This window comes from Neovison vison, chromosome 12 (assembly GCF_020171115.1).
Source record: "Neovison vison isolate M4711 chromosome 12, ASM_NN_V1, whole genome shotgun sequence".
Lineage (NCBI taxonomy): Eukaryota > Metazoa > Chordata > Mammalia > Carnivora > Mustelidae > Neogale > Neogale vison.
Genome location: NC_058102.1, coordinates 131,962,053 through 131,981,424, shown reverse-complemented (window position 1 = coordinate 131,981,424; position 19,372 = coordinate 131,962,053). Strand labels below are relative to the sequence as shown.

Here is a 19,372-nt window from a genome sequence, read left to right as displayed (position 1 = left end):
TACTATATAAAACCACCTTTTGCAAGAACAAAAAATTAAAATTGAAGATTTAAATTACTACATTTATGGCAATCTCCCCTGTATTTTAAATAAATTAAGCTGACTTTCCTCACAAATCCACGGACTCGAAGTTGGGACAGTTCAAGTATTTATTTAGGATCAGAAGATTTATTGTACTGTTGTTTCACAGCATTTTGGGACCTGAGAGATAGATTATTGAAAATGAAATCAGGATGTCATCACATTTCTTCTTTCAAACCACAAAAGACATGTAACAGCCTTATTTCCAGAAGTATGATCTCTTTGACTAATCTTTTAAACCAATCAGAGTCCCGTGAAATCAAGCACAGACAAGAGATTAAAATTGGAAAAACATACACAAATATACGTATTTCTTATCCTGGTCCCTGAATAATTTTCTTTTTGTTCTCAAATTTGCCCTGCCATACTTTCTCACTTTTCTAGCAGATGGCAGCATGTCTGAATGTACAGCATCAGTGTTTCAACAAGCATTATACTGCATAAAAATATGCATAATCTGGTTGACCCCTCCTGGGTTTCACACTTCATGGTTATTTTAATTTCTAGCCCATTTTGAAGAATAGGGTCAGCCTTTGACTAATGCAAACTTTGGACACATTTTAAGTTTCAGCTTTCTCTTAGTCCCCAAATGAACACAAAATTGTGCACAAAATTTTCTACCCCTTTCAGTTCATTTAGCAACAATTCAGAACTGCATATGAGACTTTTCTTTCCCAGTAAGATGCATCTTGTTTACTTACCCATGTAAATACAATATAATTCTCAAGTTATACATTTCTGAACTTCTGATTTCAGAGGATTTTATCTTCAGGTTCTTACCTCTGAATTGTTAAGGTGACATTTGTGAGTTCCTGAAAACCAGCCATCACTTGAACATTGGTCAATGTCCACTTTCTGAAGATTTATGTCAACTTTCATAACACCCCTTAAAAACAGACAAAGATAAAAGCAAATTAATCTGAGCCCTTACAATTTCTAGTTCGGTATCCCATCCCAGAAATTAGACAAATCAACATCAAGAGTGCACTAAAAATGTTCACATTGCCCACTCATATTCAACTAAAGTGTACCAAGTGAAGATAGGGACACGATACAACAGAATCAGCAAGTATTAGTTTTACTTAAGTCCCTGTATTGTTCACTGTCTTCAGCTCCCTGCGTAATGCCTAGCACATAGAGGTGCTCAATAAATATTTGTGGATTGACTAAACTCCAGTCAGTATTGCTCTGGACATGGTAGAAAAGTCGACTCTAAAATAGCACCTGCTCCCAGTACCTTTTCTGTGAAAGTAAACCAAAGCAAAGCCCTCACCTCCTTTCTTTCTTTTCCTATTTCCCAGTGTGGGACAAGGGATGGGGGGGGGGGCTGGATAGCATCTTTCCTTTGATCTTCTATCACAATGACTTTAAACAGGGCTTTGCAAGGGAATCAAAAGCAAAAATGAACTTTTGGGACTTCATAAGATAAAGAGCTTTTGTACAGCAGAGGAACCAGTCAATAAAACTAAGAGAAAACCCACAGAATGGAAGAAGATATTTGCAAATGACATTACAGATAAAAGGCTAGTATCCAAGATGTATAAAGAACTTCTCAAGCTCAACACCCAAAAAACAAGTAATGAAGTCAAAAAATGGGCAGAAGACATGAACAGACATTTCTCCAAAGAAGACACACAAATTGCTAACAGGCACATGAAGAAAGTGTTCAACATCATTAGCCATCAGGGAAATACAAATCAAAACCACAATGAGATACCACCTTATACCAGTTAGAATGGCCAAAATTAACAAGGCAGGAAACAACATGTGTTGGAGGGGATGTGGAGAAAGGGGAACCCTCTTACACTGTTGGTGGGAATGCAAGCTGGTGCAGCCACTCTGGAACACAATACAGAGGCTCTTCAAAAAGTTAAAACTAGAGCTACTCTATGACCCAGCAATTGCACTACTGGGTATTTACCCCAAAGATACAGATGTAGTGAAAAGAAGGGGCACATGCACCCCAATGTTCATAACAGCAATGTCCACAATAGCCAAACTATGGAAAGAGCCAAGATGCCCTTCAAGAGATGAATGATAAAGAAGATGTGGTTCACATATACGATGGAATATTATTATTCAGCCATCAGAAAGGATGAATACCCACCATTTGCACTGACAAGGATGGGATTGGAGGGGATTATGCTAAGTGAAATAAGTCAAGCAGAGTGTGTCAATTATCATATGGTCTCACTCATATGTGGAACATAAGGAATAGCACAGAGGACATTAGGAGAAGGAAGGGAAAAGGGAAAACTGAAGGGAGGTAAATCAGAGGGGGATATGAACCATAAGAGACTATGGACTTCAGGAAACAATCTGAGAGTTTCAGAGGGGAGGAGAGCGGGGGGATAGGTATCAAGGAGGGAATGTATTGTAAGGAGCACTGGGCGTTATACACAAATAATGAATCATGGAACACTACATTAAAAACATGATGAACTGTACGGTGACTAACATAACATAATTCAAACAAACAAACAAAAAAACCAGCACTTTAGGTCTCCCAGTATTCCACACCAGAGATCTGCACCATCTACAGAAGTGCTGATTAGCATTTTTCTTCTCTTAAATCTGGAAACAAAAACACTGCCTTTCACTTAGCCATTTGAGAAAAATCACTAAAAAAGAGAACTCACAAATTCAGAGCCAAAAGCAAAACTGCAAAGAAAGCTCCAGTTTTATCTCAGATTTCTCCATTTTCTCCAACTGATCTTCCAACAATTTCCGAAGATCCTTCTCTTTTGTATTTCGGCACCATGAGCACTACCAGCAGCAGAAACATCTTTACTACAGTGAACTTTCGTAGCTGTACATCATTAAATATTCTGTGTCCTGGCGCCTAAAGCTCAAAGCTTTGTAATGTCATTTTTCACAAACTTGAGTAAAGTATAAAACCTCATTAAAATCCACTAAAATAAAAACACATTTTTAAGGTCTTCTGTTCCTAATTTAAACTACTTTCATTATGTATTATTAAATATGTACAAATATAAAGTTAGTTTCAAATTCTTCATATTATACTTCTTGTGGTTACAAAAAAAAAACCCCACAAAATCACAAAGTAAGTGCAAACAAAACTATAATGTCAACAAAATTTAAATTTAAAATATTAATTTAAAACACCAATGATTATGCTTTGCCAAGCTAAACACCTCTCAGAACAGGAATATGGTACAGACTTTAGCCAGCCTATTTTACTACATGCTATGTCTCATTTCTCTCTTTTCTTCTTTTAAACTACTCTTCTGACAGAGTAGCTTACTGTCATTTGGGCTTCATTTAAGGTGAATAAGTCTTTTACATTTTTAAAGGATGCCTCTGAGTTTTTCTTATTAACCTGCCACAAAATAATACACTAAGTAGTGGTAACATGCTCAAAAGAGACACAAAACAGAGACACCAAAATCTCCTGTTAGTATTTGGTTATCCAGATAGCCCAGAATATGTGTAAGTTAAATTTTCAGAGGACTGCTGGAACGAAATCCTAAAAAGTATCATAGAAAACTCACAAATAGACCTCTTCAGCGAAACAGATGCAAACTATTTGCAAACTACTACTATTCTTGGCCATAATTCTATAAAACAAGTGCCTGTTCATGTGATAAATAAATGAATTCCCAGGTAACCTAATGCCTTAATGAAGTTCACTCCCTTGCTCTTTCAACAAATACTTATTATCTAGTATGAACATACCACTATAAGAGATACAATGAAGGTGAACAGCATAGGCCCAAATATAAGAATGTCAGAACATTTAATGAGAAAAGATGGTAAATTCTGGGAAATTTGAGAAGCTATCATTTAGGGTATAGCTGATATTCCACAAACATTTGTTCATTTTTTGGCTGTCTTTACTAGCAGGCCTTTGAACTATGTCCCACCTAGGTCACACCAATCATGCAAGCCCACTCTAGGCTACTTCACGCTCTTTGAAAAATAACATACTCCTTTTTTTTTTCATTCATTCAATAAGTATATGTTGAGTTAAGCACTCAGTTTTGGGCCAAAACTGTTCTTGGCCTTTGAAACACAACAGTAAGCAGAAATAAAAGTTCCTGCCTCCATGGGGCTTAACTCTGGTGTGGGACAAATAATAAATGACAGCTATAACAAGTAAATTATGCTATATATTACAAAGTAACAAGTGCAATGGCAGGAAAAAAACGTTCAAGCAGGTGAGGGGAATGGGGTTTGTTGTTTTTGTTTGTTTGTTTGAGCGGACAGATTTCTAACCCAACCGATGCTTCAGGCTCATATCACACTCTAAGTCACCAGCCATCTTCAATAACACAATATTCCCCACTGGACTGTTACTGTCCACCACATTTCGGTGTTCTGCCATGAATGGCTTACTGAGAATGTTTCTGTAAGTAATAAACTCATAAAACTCTACATTTGTCTTTGTTCCACATCTGTTAGTAAGCGCGAGGTCAAGTTTCCCTCTCACCTATCCTGCTACACTGGACGAATTCAGTCACAAGAGAGTGTACATGTTCCGCCTTGCTCGGGGACAGGAGCCACGTTGGGGTTCCCAGAGGCTGCAATTAACTCTGGTCCCTTTCCTGGGGGAACTGGCTTAAGAAATCGATCTCTTAATCACTGAGAATTTTCCCTCTTCATTCTTGGTTCCTACATGAGAACCCAAAGTCACATCAGACCGCAAGCTCAGCTCCCGAAGCGAAGCTTTCCGGTCTTTGTGCAAAACCACCAAAGGTAATGAGTCGTGAGTTTACCAGCTGGGAAATCAGCGCTGACTCATCTTCATTAGCATCGCTGCCTCGGTGCCTGGAGACCTACAAAGCCCTCGGGGAAGTGCGGGTGACTTCCGGAGGGGAAAGTGGAGGTTGGGGGGGATTCAGTGGGAAGAGAACAGCTCCCTCTGCGGAGGAAGGTATCCCGCTGAAAACCACACAGAGGCGAAACCACTCACGAGACACCCCTGCGCCGACAGAGGTTGGGCCCGGCTACGAGCCTCCTGCGCCTGCGCAGAGCGTCCCCTGAGCGTGTGCCTCTGGGGGCGGAAGTGCTGCTCGCACATCCGGTGAGCGGCCGCTGCGGGGAAGCTCTGGGGGCGTGTAAGTGGCTGCGGTTTCCTGGGCTGAGGACTGGAAAGCGAGGGCCAAAAAAGCCTGGTAAGTGGCCTCCAGAGAAGAAAATATTAGCAAGTTATATCCCGCAACACCTGGAGGCTTAGCTGAGCTGCAGACGTGCATTTTTGTCTTCTTGTCTGACACCTAAAACGCAACAAGCCCAAAATGGGATTCATCCTCCACCCAAATTTTCAGTTCCCCTAATGTTCTTTGTCCGTAATGGCGCCTCCGTCCTTCCAGTTATCCAAGGCGATAACCTGTTGTGAAACCAACCCCCAGCTCAAAACAAGTGCCACCTTCCCTAGATCGTACCCCCTGGATGCTCCTTGTATCGTAACCGTTCCCCTCCATTTTTACTGTTACTGCCTTGGTTCGGGTCTTCATCTCTCGCAAGGCTAAAAAAATGTTTACAATCATTTACTGATTGAGCCCTGTCTCAGATTGCTCCAGGTAAAGATCCTGTTCCTGAAGTGTATATGATTTAGGGTCCTTCTCTAAGAAACAGACACAAAATCATGAATACACATATTACAATATGACCTTTGGCCTTATATCTTTGCCTTTGAACTGCAGTGTGGATAGTAAGATCATTACCAGAAGCTATTTCTATGCCAGTAGTACAAACTACTTCAATATATATTACTAGGGGTTCCTGGGTGGTGCAGTACCAAACTTTCCACTCTTGGTTTCCAGACAGGTCACTATCTCAAGGTCCTGGGTTGCAGCCCCGGCTTGGTCTCAGTTCAGCAGGGAGTCCGCTTGAGAATCTCTCTCCCTTTCCCTTTGCCCCTCCTGCTCCTGTTATCTGTCTCCCTCCCTCTCAAATAAATAGATAAGTCTTCTATATATTACAAAATAATGCTGAACTTTCCCTTAGGTGGTTTCCAAAATACCACAGCCTAGGAAAAATGTATTAGAAGCAAGTTAAGTAGAAAGAGAACATTGCAGTTAAAATATTCTTCTTTTTCAAATTTTACAGAAAAACATATGACCACAAAACTCATTCCTAGTGTTCATTCTAGGACTTTAGAAGGTTTCCGTGAAAGCCAAGGCATTGGAGCTTAAGCATCACACTCTGCTGTCTATGTAATCTTCGAAATATGTCCATCCGATCCTAGTGATTTCCAGCTTAAAGTCAGTATTTCCCACTGTCCTAAAGAATAAAATCCAAGCTCTTTGGTATAACGTTGTATCATACCCCTCCTACTACTGACATCACCAACCACTCTTCTGCACACATTCTTTGTTCCAAACAATCCACAATTACATGTGGTGTCCTTAAAAACTTATGCTCAGAAAACCATTCTTTTATACATTTCTTTATACCTGAAGTCCCTTTCCCTAAACTGTGCTTTAATAATCATAGCTCCTCCCTGACTTTCTGAAGCCTTTCATAAACTCTGATTTAGAAGCTACTTCCCTATTCTTACCGTAATATGCTATACTTACCTTCTTTATACTTTAATGGTCTGTTTTCCCCACCAGACTAAAATTTCCATAGCTCATGTCTTTGTAATACTTCTCCTAGCTCCTGTGTGCATGTGTGTACACACCATATCTTCTTTATCTACTCATTAGTGTACATTTGGTCTCTTTCCATAATTTGGCTATTATTGATAATGCTGCTATAACATTGGAGTGCATAATCAGGGAGAGTGACAGGGAGAGGGAGAAGCAGTTTCTCTGCTGAGCAAGGAGTCTGATGTGAGACTTGATCCCAGAACCTTGGGATCATGACCTGAGCCGAAGGTGGATAGATGCCTGACCAACTAAACCACCCAGGTGTCCCAAGATCTGTAGTTTAACAGTATTGCACTAACATTACTTTCTTAGTTTTGATAGTTTTACCATGGTTACATAAGATTTTAATGTTACTGGAAGTTGAGTAAATGGTATGTGGGAACTTTCTCTACTATTTTTGCTAATCTTCTTAAAATCTAAAATTATTTCAAAATAGTTAGAACTTCTCAGTTATAAAAACAGCTAAAGTTCTTTGAAAAGATGAATAAGAGACTCAAGTATTAAAAAATACACAAATAAAAGAAAACAGGCAAATAAATATAGTGAAAAAATACAAAGGAATGCTCTAAAAAACAGTATTATGATTAATGATTCTCTAATAAACTTTTAAAAACTAGAGTTAATGAAAAAAGTATAAATTGTTAGAAAATATAAAATGGCAAACTTGCCCAAGAAGGAATATAAAACTTGAACAGGATAATAAGTATAAAAAAAATTAAATCATTCACTTGCCAGAAAAGCTTCAGGCTTACATGTTTTATCTACAAATTCTACCAAACTTGTAAGAAATAGTTCTTATATTTTTATAAATTTTTAAAATAAAAATATAACAAAAACAATGCAGTTTATGTGATTTTGATTCCAAACCACATGAGAACAATACCTAAAAAAAATACTGTAACCCCCTTTTAACTACACGTAGATCCAAGAATCCTAAGGGAAATATTGGCTAAATAAAATGTTAAAATATCTTAAAATAATTATAAATCATGATCGACTAGAGTATATCTTAAGAATGAAAGGAGGTTTTAATGTGAGAAAATCTATCAATGAGGGAAAATGGTTGCTGAGTAGGAGGACCACAAGCTTGTCTCATCCCATGAATATAACTAACCATTCTAAATCATCCTAATATCCCAGAGATTGACGTGAAGACTAGCAGAGCAAACTCTACAACTAAAGGTTGAAAAGAGGTCACATTGAAGAAGATAGAAAGTGTGGATACAGGTTTTGGGAGAGAAGCAGATTATGGCAGCTGTAGTAAGGATGGAGTGGTATTAGAGAAGAGTGAGAGACATGCTAGCACATAGGGGAGTGATGGGAAATTAAAATCCCATAACAGTTGGCTTGGAAGGTGAGAGGGCCCAAATTTCATGACTTCTGGCCACCAGTAAGGCATAAAGCCTGGAGTTATAAAAGTCATTGGGCTTGGCTATGATAGAGCCCCAAGGGCACTGAACTGTTCTTGGAGAGAAGGCAGGCAAACAACCTATGGGCACACATCATGGAAACAATAATCTGAAGAGCTCCAGGGGCACATAATGGGGAGGTTATTGGCCCATATCAGAGCACATACTAGAGACTGTTCGTGGACAGAGCCCCTTCAAGAACAAAGGAAGTGGCTAGTGTCATTTTTCTCCCCTGCTCCTCTGCATAAGCACAGGGCCAACTGTGGGAACTAGTACAGCTCTGACACCCACTACCTAAACTGCTTACACCAAACCCTACCACACCATGCTCCAGTGAAACTACCCTTCCCAGTCATGTCTCAGTCCCATTATAGTGGATCACCCCACCTCCAACCCCACCCCCACAGAAGACCAGCCCAAGTCCCTGCAAACACTGCATTTCCCAATGTAGGCACTTAAGTTTCTGCAGTGGTGGTGACAGGTCTCATTTCACAAACATATCAGAGCACACCTAGTTAAAGCATGCCACATTCAGGCCAGGGATCAAACATTGCCCACAACAGCAAAGAGAGCCTCTGTAGACAACTGGAGTGAGAGAGAAAGGTAGGAAACACACAAAAAAAGCAAAGATGTGTATGTCTATAAAAAAATCAGTCAAGAAACTCACAAGATAAAGGGATATAAAATATAGAAATAAATACCTACATCGTGGGGAGGGGATAGGAAAAGAATGGGTTCAAAATTAAATGAACATCAACTTAATGTAGACTGCTGTATGCAGAAGAGGTTATATACAAACCTATTGGTACCAATATATCAAAAACCACTAATAAATATGCAAAGAATAAAGAGAAAAAAATCCAAATATATCATTAATGAAAATCAAACCATGAAACAGAGAAAGGATCAGAGAAAATCTTCAGAAATAACCACAAAACAAATAATAAAGTTATAATAAATATGTATCCAAAAGTAATATAAATGGACTAAACACTCCAGAAGTTATAGAGAGAATGGCTAAAATAACAAGACCTACCTACATACTGCCTATAAGAGACTCATTTTAGACCTAAACCTACCTGCAGGTTGAAAGTGAGTGAATGGAGAAACATCTGTCATGCAAATGGATGTCAAAAGAAAGCTGGAGTAGCAATACTTATATTGGAGCAAATGGACTTTAAAACAAAGACTATAATAAGAGACAAAGGAGGACACTATATAATATTAAAGCAGACACTCCAACAAGAAGATCTAACAATTGTAAATATTTATGCACCCAATGTAGGTGCACCCAAATACATAAAACAGTTAATAACAAGCATAAAGGAATTAATTGATAATATTACAATGATAGTAGGGAACTTTAACACCCAGTTACATCAATGAACAGATCATCTTAACAGAAAATCAACAAGGAAAGAATGGCTTTGAATGACACAATGAAACAAGTGGATTTAACAGATATATATCCAGAACATTCCATCCTAAGCAGAATACACATCCTTTTCAAATGCACATGGAACATTCTCCAGAATAGATCACATATTAGCCTACAGAACAAGCCTCAACAAATTCAAGAAGATCAAAGTCATACTATGCATTCTTTCTAACTACGATGTTTTGAAACTAGAAGCCAACCATAAAACATTTGAGAAGACAACAAATACATGGATGTTAAATAATATACTGCTAAACAATGAATTAGTCAACCAGGAAATAAAAGAAGAAATTAAAAAGTAACATGGAAAAAAATGAAAATGAGAACAAAATGGTCCAAAATCTTTGGGGTATAGCAAAAGCAATTCTGAGAGGGAAATTCATAGCAATACAGGCCTACCTCAAGAAACAAGAAAAATCTCAAATAAACAACCTACCCTTATATCTGAAGGAGCTAGAAAAAGAAGCATAAGCAAAACATAAAACCATCAGAAGGAAGGAAATGATAAAGATTAGAGCAGAAAAAAAATGATATAGAAACTTAAAAAAACAAACAAAACAGAACAGATCAATGAAACTGGGAGCTGCTTCTTTGAAAAAGAAGAATCAATAAAATTGATTCATCTAGCCAGACGTATCAAGAAAAAAAGAGAAAGGACTCAGACACAATCACAAAGAGAGAGGAGAAATAAAAACCAACACCACAGAAATACAAACAAGAGAATATTATGAAAAACTATATGCCAACAAATGGAATAATTCCTATAAACATATAAACTACCAAAACTGAAACAGGAAGAAATAGAAAATTTGAAGAGACCAATAACCAACAAAGAAATTGAGTCGGTAGTCAAAAAGCTTTCAACAAAGAAAAGTCCAGGGCCAGATAGCTTCACAGGTAGATTCTATCAAATATTTTTAAAAGAATTAATACCTATTCTTCTCAGACTATTCCAAAAAAACAGAAAAGGAAGGAAAATCTCCAGTTTCATTCTATGAGGCCAGCATTACCCTGATACCAAAACTAGATAATGATATTAATAAAAAAGAGAACTATAGGCCAATCTCTAATGAATAGAGAAGCAAAATCCTCAACAAAATACTAGCAAACTGAATTCAACAATGCATTTAAAAAAAATCATTCACCACGATCAAGTGGGATTACTCCTGGGTAGCAAAGGTGGTTCAATATTCACAAAGAAATCAATATCACATCAATAAGAGAAAGGATAAGAACCATGTGATTATTTTAATAGACGCGGGAAAAGCATTTGACAAAGTATAATATCCATTCATGATAAAAAACACTCAACAAAGTAGGGATAGAGGGGAAAAAACTCAATATAATGAAGGCCATATGTGAAAAACCCACAGCTATTATTATCCTCAATGCAGAAAACAGAGCTCTTCCCCTAAGGTCAGGAACAAGTCAAAGATGTCCACTCTCATCACTTTATTCAACATAGTACTGAAGTCCTAGCCTCAGCAATCAGAAAACAAAAATAAAAGGCATCCCAATTGGTAAAGAAGAAGTAAAACTTTGAGTATTTGCAGATGACATGATACTAATATACAGAAAACCTAAAAGACTCTACTAAAAACTTGCTAGAACTGATAATTCCATAAAGTCTCAGGATACAAAATCAATGTACAGAAATCTGTTGCCCTTTTTTACACCAATAATGACATAGCAGAAAGAGTAAATTAAGAAAACAATGCCATTTATAATTGCACCAAAAATAATGATACCTAGGAATAAACGTAGCCAAAGAGAGAAGGAAAACTATAAACTCTAAAAACTCAAACTCTAAAAACTATAAAACGTTGGTGAAAGAAATTGAAGAGAACACAAAGAAATGGAAAGACATTCCATGCCTATGGATTAGAAGAACGAATATTGTTAAAATGTCTATACTACCCAAACCAACCTACACCTATAATGCAATTCCCATCAAAATAATGACAGGATTTTCATGAGCTAGAACAACTAACTCTAAAATTTATATGGAACCATAAAGACCCTGATTAGCCAAAGCAATCTTGAAAAAGAAAATCAAAGCTGGAGGCATCACAATTCAGACTTTCAAGTCATATTATAAAGCTGTAGTGATAGTATGGTACTGGCACAAAAATAGACATATAGATCAATAGAACAGAATAGAAAACCCAGAAATAAACCAACAATCATAAGGTCAATTAACCTTTGACAAAGCAGAAAAGAATGCCGAACAGGGAAAGTCACTTCAAGTAGTGTTGGGAAAACTGGGTAGCAACACACATAGGAATGAAACTGGGCCATTTTTTATACCACACACAAAAATAAATTCAAAATGAAATAAGGACCTAAATTTGAGACCTGAAACTATAAAAATTCTAGAAGAGGAACCAGGCAATAACCTCTTTAACATCAGCCATAGCAACTTTTTTCTAGAGGCAAGGGATACAAAAGCAAAAATAAAGTACAGGGACTATATATATAAAAAAAAAAGCTTTTACACAATGAAGGGGATAAAAATCAACAAAACTGAAAGGTAACCTACTGAATAGAAGAAGTTATTTGCAAATGACATACCTGATGGAGGTTTAGTATCCAAAATACATAACTTATATACCTCAACACCAAAAAACCCCTCAATAATCCAATTAAAAATTGGCAGAAGACATGAACATAACATTTCTCCAAAGAACACATACAGATGACCAACAGACACATGAAAAGATGTTCATCATCACTTAGTATCAGGGAAATGAAAATCAAATCTACAATGAGATGTCACTTCCCACCAGTTAGAATGGCTAATATCAACAACACAAGAAACAACTGGTGTTTGTAAGGTTCATTGTTGGTGGGAATGCAAACTGGTGCAGCCACTGTACAAAAACAGTGTGGTGCTTCCTCCAAAAGTTAATCACACTACTGGGTATTTATCCAAAGAATCCATGAACCCCTCTGTTTATAGCTGCATTATTTACAAGAGACAAGTTACGGAAGAAGCTCAAGTGCCCATTGATTGATGAATGGATAAAGAAAAAGAGGTGTTATATATAAATATATAATCACACAATGGAATATTAGTCATAAAAAAGAATAAAATCTTGTCATTTGAAACAACATGGGTGAAACAAGAGATATAATAATAAGCCTGTCAGAAAGAGAGAGACCATATGATTTCACACATATGTGAAAATTAAGAAACAAAATAAATAAGCAGAGGGGGAAAAAAGTGAAATAGAGACAAATCAAGAAATAGACTCTTAACTGTAGAGAACAAACTGATGGTTAGCAGAGGGGAGAAGGTGTGGGCAATGGGTTAAACAGATGATGGGGATTAGGCAATATACTTATTGTGATGAACGATGGGGACATACAGGATTGTTGAATCACTATATTGTATACCTGAAATTAATAGAACACTGTATGTTAACTGGAATTAAAAACTTAAAAAGCTGGGATGCCTGGGTTGCTCAGTTGGTTGGGCAACTGCCTTCATCTCAGGTCATGATCCTGGAGTCCCAGGATCAAGTCCTACATCGGGCTCCCTACTCAGCAGGGAGTTGGCTTCTCCTTCTGCCTGCCTTTCCCCACTCTTGTGCACATTCACGTGTGCTCTCTCTCTCTCTCTCTCTCTCTTAAATAAATAAAATCTTCTAAAATTAAAAAAAAAATTTTTAAAGCTAAAAAAAATAAAATGTAATAGTGAAATTCACAACTTTAAGAAGTGAGAAAAATTATCTGATTGTTTTAATTAAGATAAACCAACATATTACAAAATTCTATCACCTAATTTCCATTAACAATTAACTAGAAAGAGCACTTTCTTAACTTGATAAAGATTGCTTCTATCAACGATATATTTAAAGGAGAAACTTTTTAAGATGTTACCTTTAAGTCAAGAGTGCTTACAATCTCTGATGCTGCTTAATATAGTACTGAAAGTCACAACTAATTCTATAAAGAAAAAATTTATATGTAAAGTTCAGAAGAGATTAAAGCATCATTATTTGTAGATGATCGTTTATCTGGCAATAAAATCAACAGACAAATATGAGAATAATAAGAAAGTTCAGCAAGGGTGATGGACAGAAGATCAATGTACAAAAATCAATAGCATTTATCTATATTGACAATCTCCAACAAAAAATTATAACTAAAAAGATGCCACTTAAAATACCAAAAGAATCCATAAATTCTTTAGTAGGTAAGTTAATCACAAATACGCAAAACCTCTACGGAGAAATTTTGAAACTGTAATGAAGGACAAAATAGAGGAGCTGAATAATATGGGGAAATATCCCATGCTCTAAGAAGGAATAATTTACTAAATTAAAAGTGTGAATTATCATTAAATGCAGCTACAAATTTAATGCAGAACCAACTAAAATTCCATATGGATTTTTGAGAAACTTGATAGCTTGCTATAAGTAGAATAATAAAAATAAGCTGTGAAAAGAAAAGAGGTAGGCCTTGCCCAGGCTATTAGTAGGATGTACTGCCCAACCATGGCAATGAAACAATATTGACAGAAAAACAGACATGGGATGCAGTGGAACAAAATAAAGAATTCAGAAACGTGTATGCATATAGCATATTGGGTACCATACACATATGATAAAGATGATAGTGTTGGGAATCTGGCTCACTAAGTGAACAAAAATAATACTTCAGTCCCTACCTAATACCACATACAAGGGTACCTCTAGATGTTAGAAACCTAACTGTGAAAGGTAAAACTTTAAAGTTAGTAGTTGATAACATACAAGAATATTTTTTGATAAGGTATTGAAAGATTTCTTAAACCCTAAAGCATAAACTATAAGGCAAATTATTTTTTATAAGGCAAATTTTTAATAACATCAGAAATTTTTGAAAATTCTGTTCAAGGGAAAAAAATTATGAACAAAGTTAAAGTTAACAGATTAGGTGATATTACAATGTCTAAAATTGACATGGAAGTAGTATCTAGAATACACCAGGATTTCTTGCAATTCAATAAATACAGAAACCCTATTAGGAAAAAGATGAAGGATATAAACAAGCATTTTACAGAGAAGTAAACCAACATGCTTACAAGCATATGAAGAGATGCTTAAGCAATTTAAAACAATAGTGAGATACCATTTTGCGTTCATTAAACTGGCAAAAAATTAGAAAGCCATATAATACCAAGTGGTGGCAGTACTATAAAGCTCTAGGATCCTTTATTCCCTGCTGGTAAGTATGTAGACTGGTGCAGCCTATCGAGAAAACAATCCTGTAATATTTTATAAAACATATTTACCCCTCTCTATGACCCAGAAATCTTGCTCTTGGGCTTACCTTTCAAATAAATTCTCATTCAAGTCTATAAAGGGGCATCTAAATTTATCACAGTGTTGTTGTAATAGCAAGAATTGAAAGCATTCTGGGCGCCCATCCCTGGAACTGGACAGTTTCTACACACTATGCAGTGGTAGAGTACTATATTGCAGTAGAGAAATGGACTCGTTGTGTATGTAACAACATGAAGAGATTTTTAAAAGAGAGTTGTGTGAATTAAAAGTAAGAATAATCAGCTTTTGTCATCATCAAGACAGCATGGTACTGGCACAAAAACAGACACATAGATCAATGGAACAGAATAGAGAGCCCAGAAATAGCCCCTCAACTCTATGGTCAACTAATCTTTGACAAAGCAGGAAAGAATGTCCAGTGGAAAAAAGACAGCCTCTTTAATAAATGGTGTTGGGAAAATTGGACAGCCACGTGCAGAAAAATGAAATTGGACCATTTCCTTACACTACACACAAAAATAGACTCAAAATGGATGAAGGACCTCAATGTGAGAAAGGAATCCATCAAAATCCTTGAGGAGAACACAGGTAGCAACCTCTTCGACCTCAGCCGCAGCAACATCTTCCTAGGAACATCGCCAAAAGCAAGGGAAGCAAAGGCAAAAATGAACTATTGGGATTTCATCAAGATCAAAAGCTTTTGCACAGCAAAGGAAACAGTTAACAAAATCAAAAGACAACTGACAGAATGGGAGAAGATATTTGCAAACGACATATCAGATAAAGGACTAGTGTCCAAAATCTATAAAGAACTTAGCAAACTCAACACCCAAAGAACAAATAATCCAATCAAGAAATGGGCAGAGGACATGAACAGACGTTTCTGCAAAGAGGACATCCAGATGGCCAACAGACACATGAAAAAGTGCTCCATATCACTCGGCATCAGGGAAATACAAATCAAAACCACAATGAGATATCACCTCACACCAGTCAGAATGGCTAAAATCAACAAGTCAGGAAATGACAGATGCTGGTGAGGATGCGGAGAAAGGGGAACCCTCCTACACTGTTGGTGGGAATGCAAACTGGTGCAACCACTCTGGAAAACAGCATGGAGGTTCCTCAAAATGTTGAAAGTAGAACTGCCCTATGACCCAGCAATTGCACTACTGGGTATTTACCCTAAAGATACAAACGTAGTGATCCAAAGGGGCACGTGCACCCGAATGTTTATAGCAGCAATGTCCACAATAGCCAAACTATGGAAAGAACCTAGATGTCCATCAACCGATAAATGGATAAAGAAGATGTGGTATATATACACAATGGAATACTATGCAGCCATCAAAAGAAACGAAATCTTGCCATTTGTGACAACATGGATGGAACTAGAGCGTATCATGCTCAGCGAAATAAGTCAAGCGGAGAAAGACAACTATCATATGATCTCCCTGATATGAGGGAGTGGTGATGCAACATGGGGGCTTAAGTGGGTAGGAGAAGAATTCATGAAACAAGATGGGATGGGGGGGAGACAAACCATAAGTGACTCTTAATCTCACGAAACAAACTGTGGGTTGCTGGGGGGAAGGGGGTTGGCAGAAGGGGGGTAGGGTTATGGGCATTGGGGAGGGTATGTGCTTTTGGGTAAATTGGAAGGGGAGGTGAACCATGAGAGACTATGGACTCTGAAAAACAATCTGAGGGGTTTGAAGTGGCGGGGGGGGGTGGGAGGTTGGGGGTACCAGGTGGTGGGTATTATAGAGGGCACGGCTTGCATGGAGCACTGGGTGTGGTGAAAAAATAATGAATACTGTTTTTCTGAAAATAAATAAATTGAGAAAAAAAAGTTTAAAAAAAAGAATAATCAGCTTTATAGCAAGTATTTAATTAAACTTATTTGCACACAGATAGCATATGAACACAAGAGCACGCTTCACCGTTTAGTTGCAAATGGGATAGGATCAAGGAAAAGTGAAAAGACTTTTAAAAGGGGAAGAAGCGTTATTTCCTTTCTGTTCCCATCTAACTGTAAAAGAATCTAGATTCATGTTTCAGTAACTTAAGTAATCTTTGTATAATTTCCTCACTTGGGGCATCTCATGCACAGAAAACATCATCGCGAAATCACCCAGCCTCTGTATCATTTAGCTCAAACATATAACTACAAGAAATGCAAAGAACGAACAACATAGTCTGATGCCCTCTAAAACATCTAGAATTTGACAACAGCCTGTCTTAAAGCAAGTAAATGTTCTCCTCCCCCACACTGCTTTGCAGCAGACATGTCCAGAGAAAGCTTGCCAAACTTTACATAGTGACAAACGTCTTCCATCTGTCTGGCTTCTTGTTCTTGGAAGGTTTTTTGGCAATCAGGCCACACCTTCCTTGGGAAGATCTGTACATTGTGTGTGGGAAAAAAATAAATAAATCAAGTTTGATTTTTAAAGAAGAGAAAGAACCTATAAATATAAAATGAAGTAAGGTCAGTCATCAGGGAAGTAAGGTCAATCAGGAGGAACATCTATATACAATCTTTGTATTTGGGGGGGCTCCTCAAGGTGATACTACTTTCAAAATTAAGCGCAGCATATCTCTTAAAATTTCTAGGATTTAGGATTTGATAATAGATGACTGTCCCTCCGAAAAATATATTTTGAGTCTGCTACTTTTATAGAGGTAGCTGACGAATGTCTCATTTTGTGGTTTTCCTCCATTGGGATAGTTTTGAGCTTCATTTTATTTCAATTTTGAATAACAAGAGGACAATTTATTTTATCAAACACATCCACAGTGTTCCTTGTATCACCTCCATCCTTTCTGAATGGGGTAGGATAATTCCTTGTCAGGGAACCCAGTACAAAGAGATCACCTATATTGATTCATTTTTTTTTCCAAGTAAGAATCCTATAAAAGAGGAAGTACTTTCCCATTTTATAGATGAGGAAAAACGGTTCAGAAAAGTTATATAATATGTCCAAATTCATATTTTTATGTCTAGGGAGAAAAAAATGACAAAGTATATATGTCAAGGAAAATAAATGTTTAATGTGAATGCTGTAATCTGTCTTAAAATATAAAATAATGATCTTATACCTTCAGTTTCCTGTTGATTTAATTAAAATGCCATTTATGTTAGTGTTTGGCTATAGTAGCTCAATGAAAATACCTTTTTTGTTAATCATTTCTTAAATTACTAAACTTGTCTCTTTTTATTTCTGTTGGCTCCTATTTATGTAGATTTTTCAAGTTAAATTACCCACCTGAATAATATGTCCAGTTTTTTTTCACTCTAAATGACTTTTTTCTAGACTCTAATAGTCTATAAAATAAAATGTCAGCTTAAGTAAGGCCATAAAGTAAATAAAAAAATGTTCCCATTGAAATTAAAATAAGTAGCCTTGGTTAGGTACCCAATATGTGAACTAAATATAGGTTTTACTTGTATGATTTGAACCCTATGTTTTAAGTTATCATTTATTTGGTGCTCATTATGTCTCAGACATTACGCTAGACACCCTTAAAACATCCTCACTGAACCAGTGTGGCTGATATTATTTCCCCAGTTTATAACTATTGTCAATATCATTTCCCCTAAATAATAGGAAATTGGGGACCAAAAAGAGATGAAATGGGTTGCCTAAGGACACACACCTAACAAGGAAAAGAGCTGAATATGATGCGTATATCCTTGGTAAGGGTAACAAGACCATCAGAAGACCTCAGAGTGAATTCTTGTTCAAGTTGATGAGTTGAGCTATATTTATCTACCTCCACATCCCACTGTAATGACAGTAAATAAATATGAAAGGGAATGAGGCAAAATAACTGACAAGAGATTTGACATGATTCTCTGGGATCATACTGATGATAAGCTGGAGAGGTGACAGCTGAGTCCAGGACATAAGCAGGAAAAGCCTGGAAGGGAGGTAAAAACTGCTCTTCCAGCAGACTTTTCAGAAAGATTTTAAGCTCAAAGTCAACTGGTATCAAGAACAGAAGTAGAAAATGAGGCAGACTTCAAGGTAATGAATTGTAGGACATCCTTCAGTTACGCAAGTTGGTAGACTTCTCCTTGTGTGCAGTAAGGGTAGTTTTTCCCAAACTGAAAACCAAGAATGATTCTGTATAGAGGAAAAGAAATGCCTGGGAAGAGCTAAAACTTCTAAAATTGGCTATTAGTTCTCCCAGAGGTTTAGGGTGGGCCAGAGACAGCCAGCTTCCTTTTCAGACATCCTAAAGTGATTGAAGCCTGACGTCAAGGAAGAGGTCTGCTGAGGAACTAGGCCTACACACCAGACACAAGGCTTCATGTCCCCTAGCTATGTAAATTAACCTAGCCCTTCAGTCAGAAAATGGATGACTAAGGATCATATTTGAGATGAACAGGTAGCATAAGGAAGAACTGATATGAAAAAGCAAAACAACTAAACCAGGAACAAACAGCAATAATTCAGGCAACAGAAGAAACTTTAATAAGTATTTTAATTTTCTCAAGGAGATTTAAGAAAATAAACATACAATTATGAAAAACAACCAGAGCAAGAAAGAGTTCAT

General features: G+C 36.9%; 1 protein-coding gene across 1 annotated transcript in view; it reads right to left on the bottom strand.

Annotated features, from left to right (window-relative positions):
* Window positions 1–19,372, bottom strand: part of GPR158 (G protein-coupled receptor 158) — a 426,979-nt gene that overhangs the window by 393,042 nt on the left and 14,565 nt on the right. Inside the window, exon 2 of the mRNA XM_044227555.1 lies at window positions 862–967. Within this exon, the coding sequence (XP_044083490.1) occupies window positions 862–967 (106 nt within the window). The remainder of the gene's footprint in view (window positions 1–861; window positions 968–19,372) is intronic.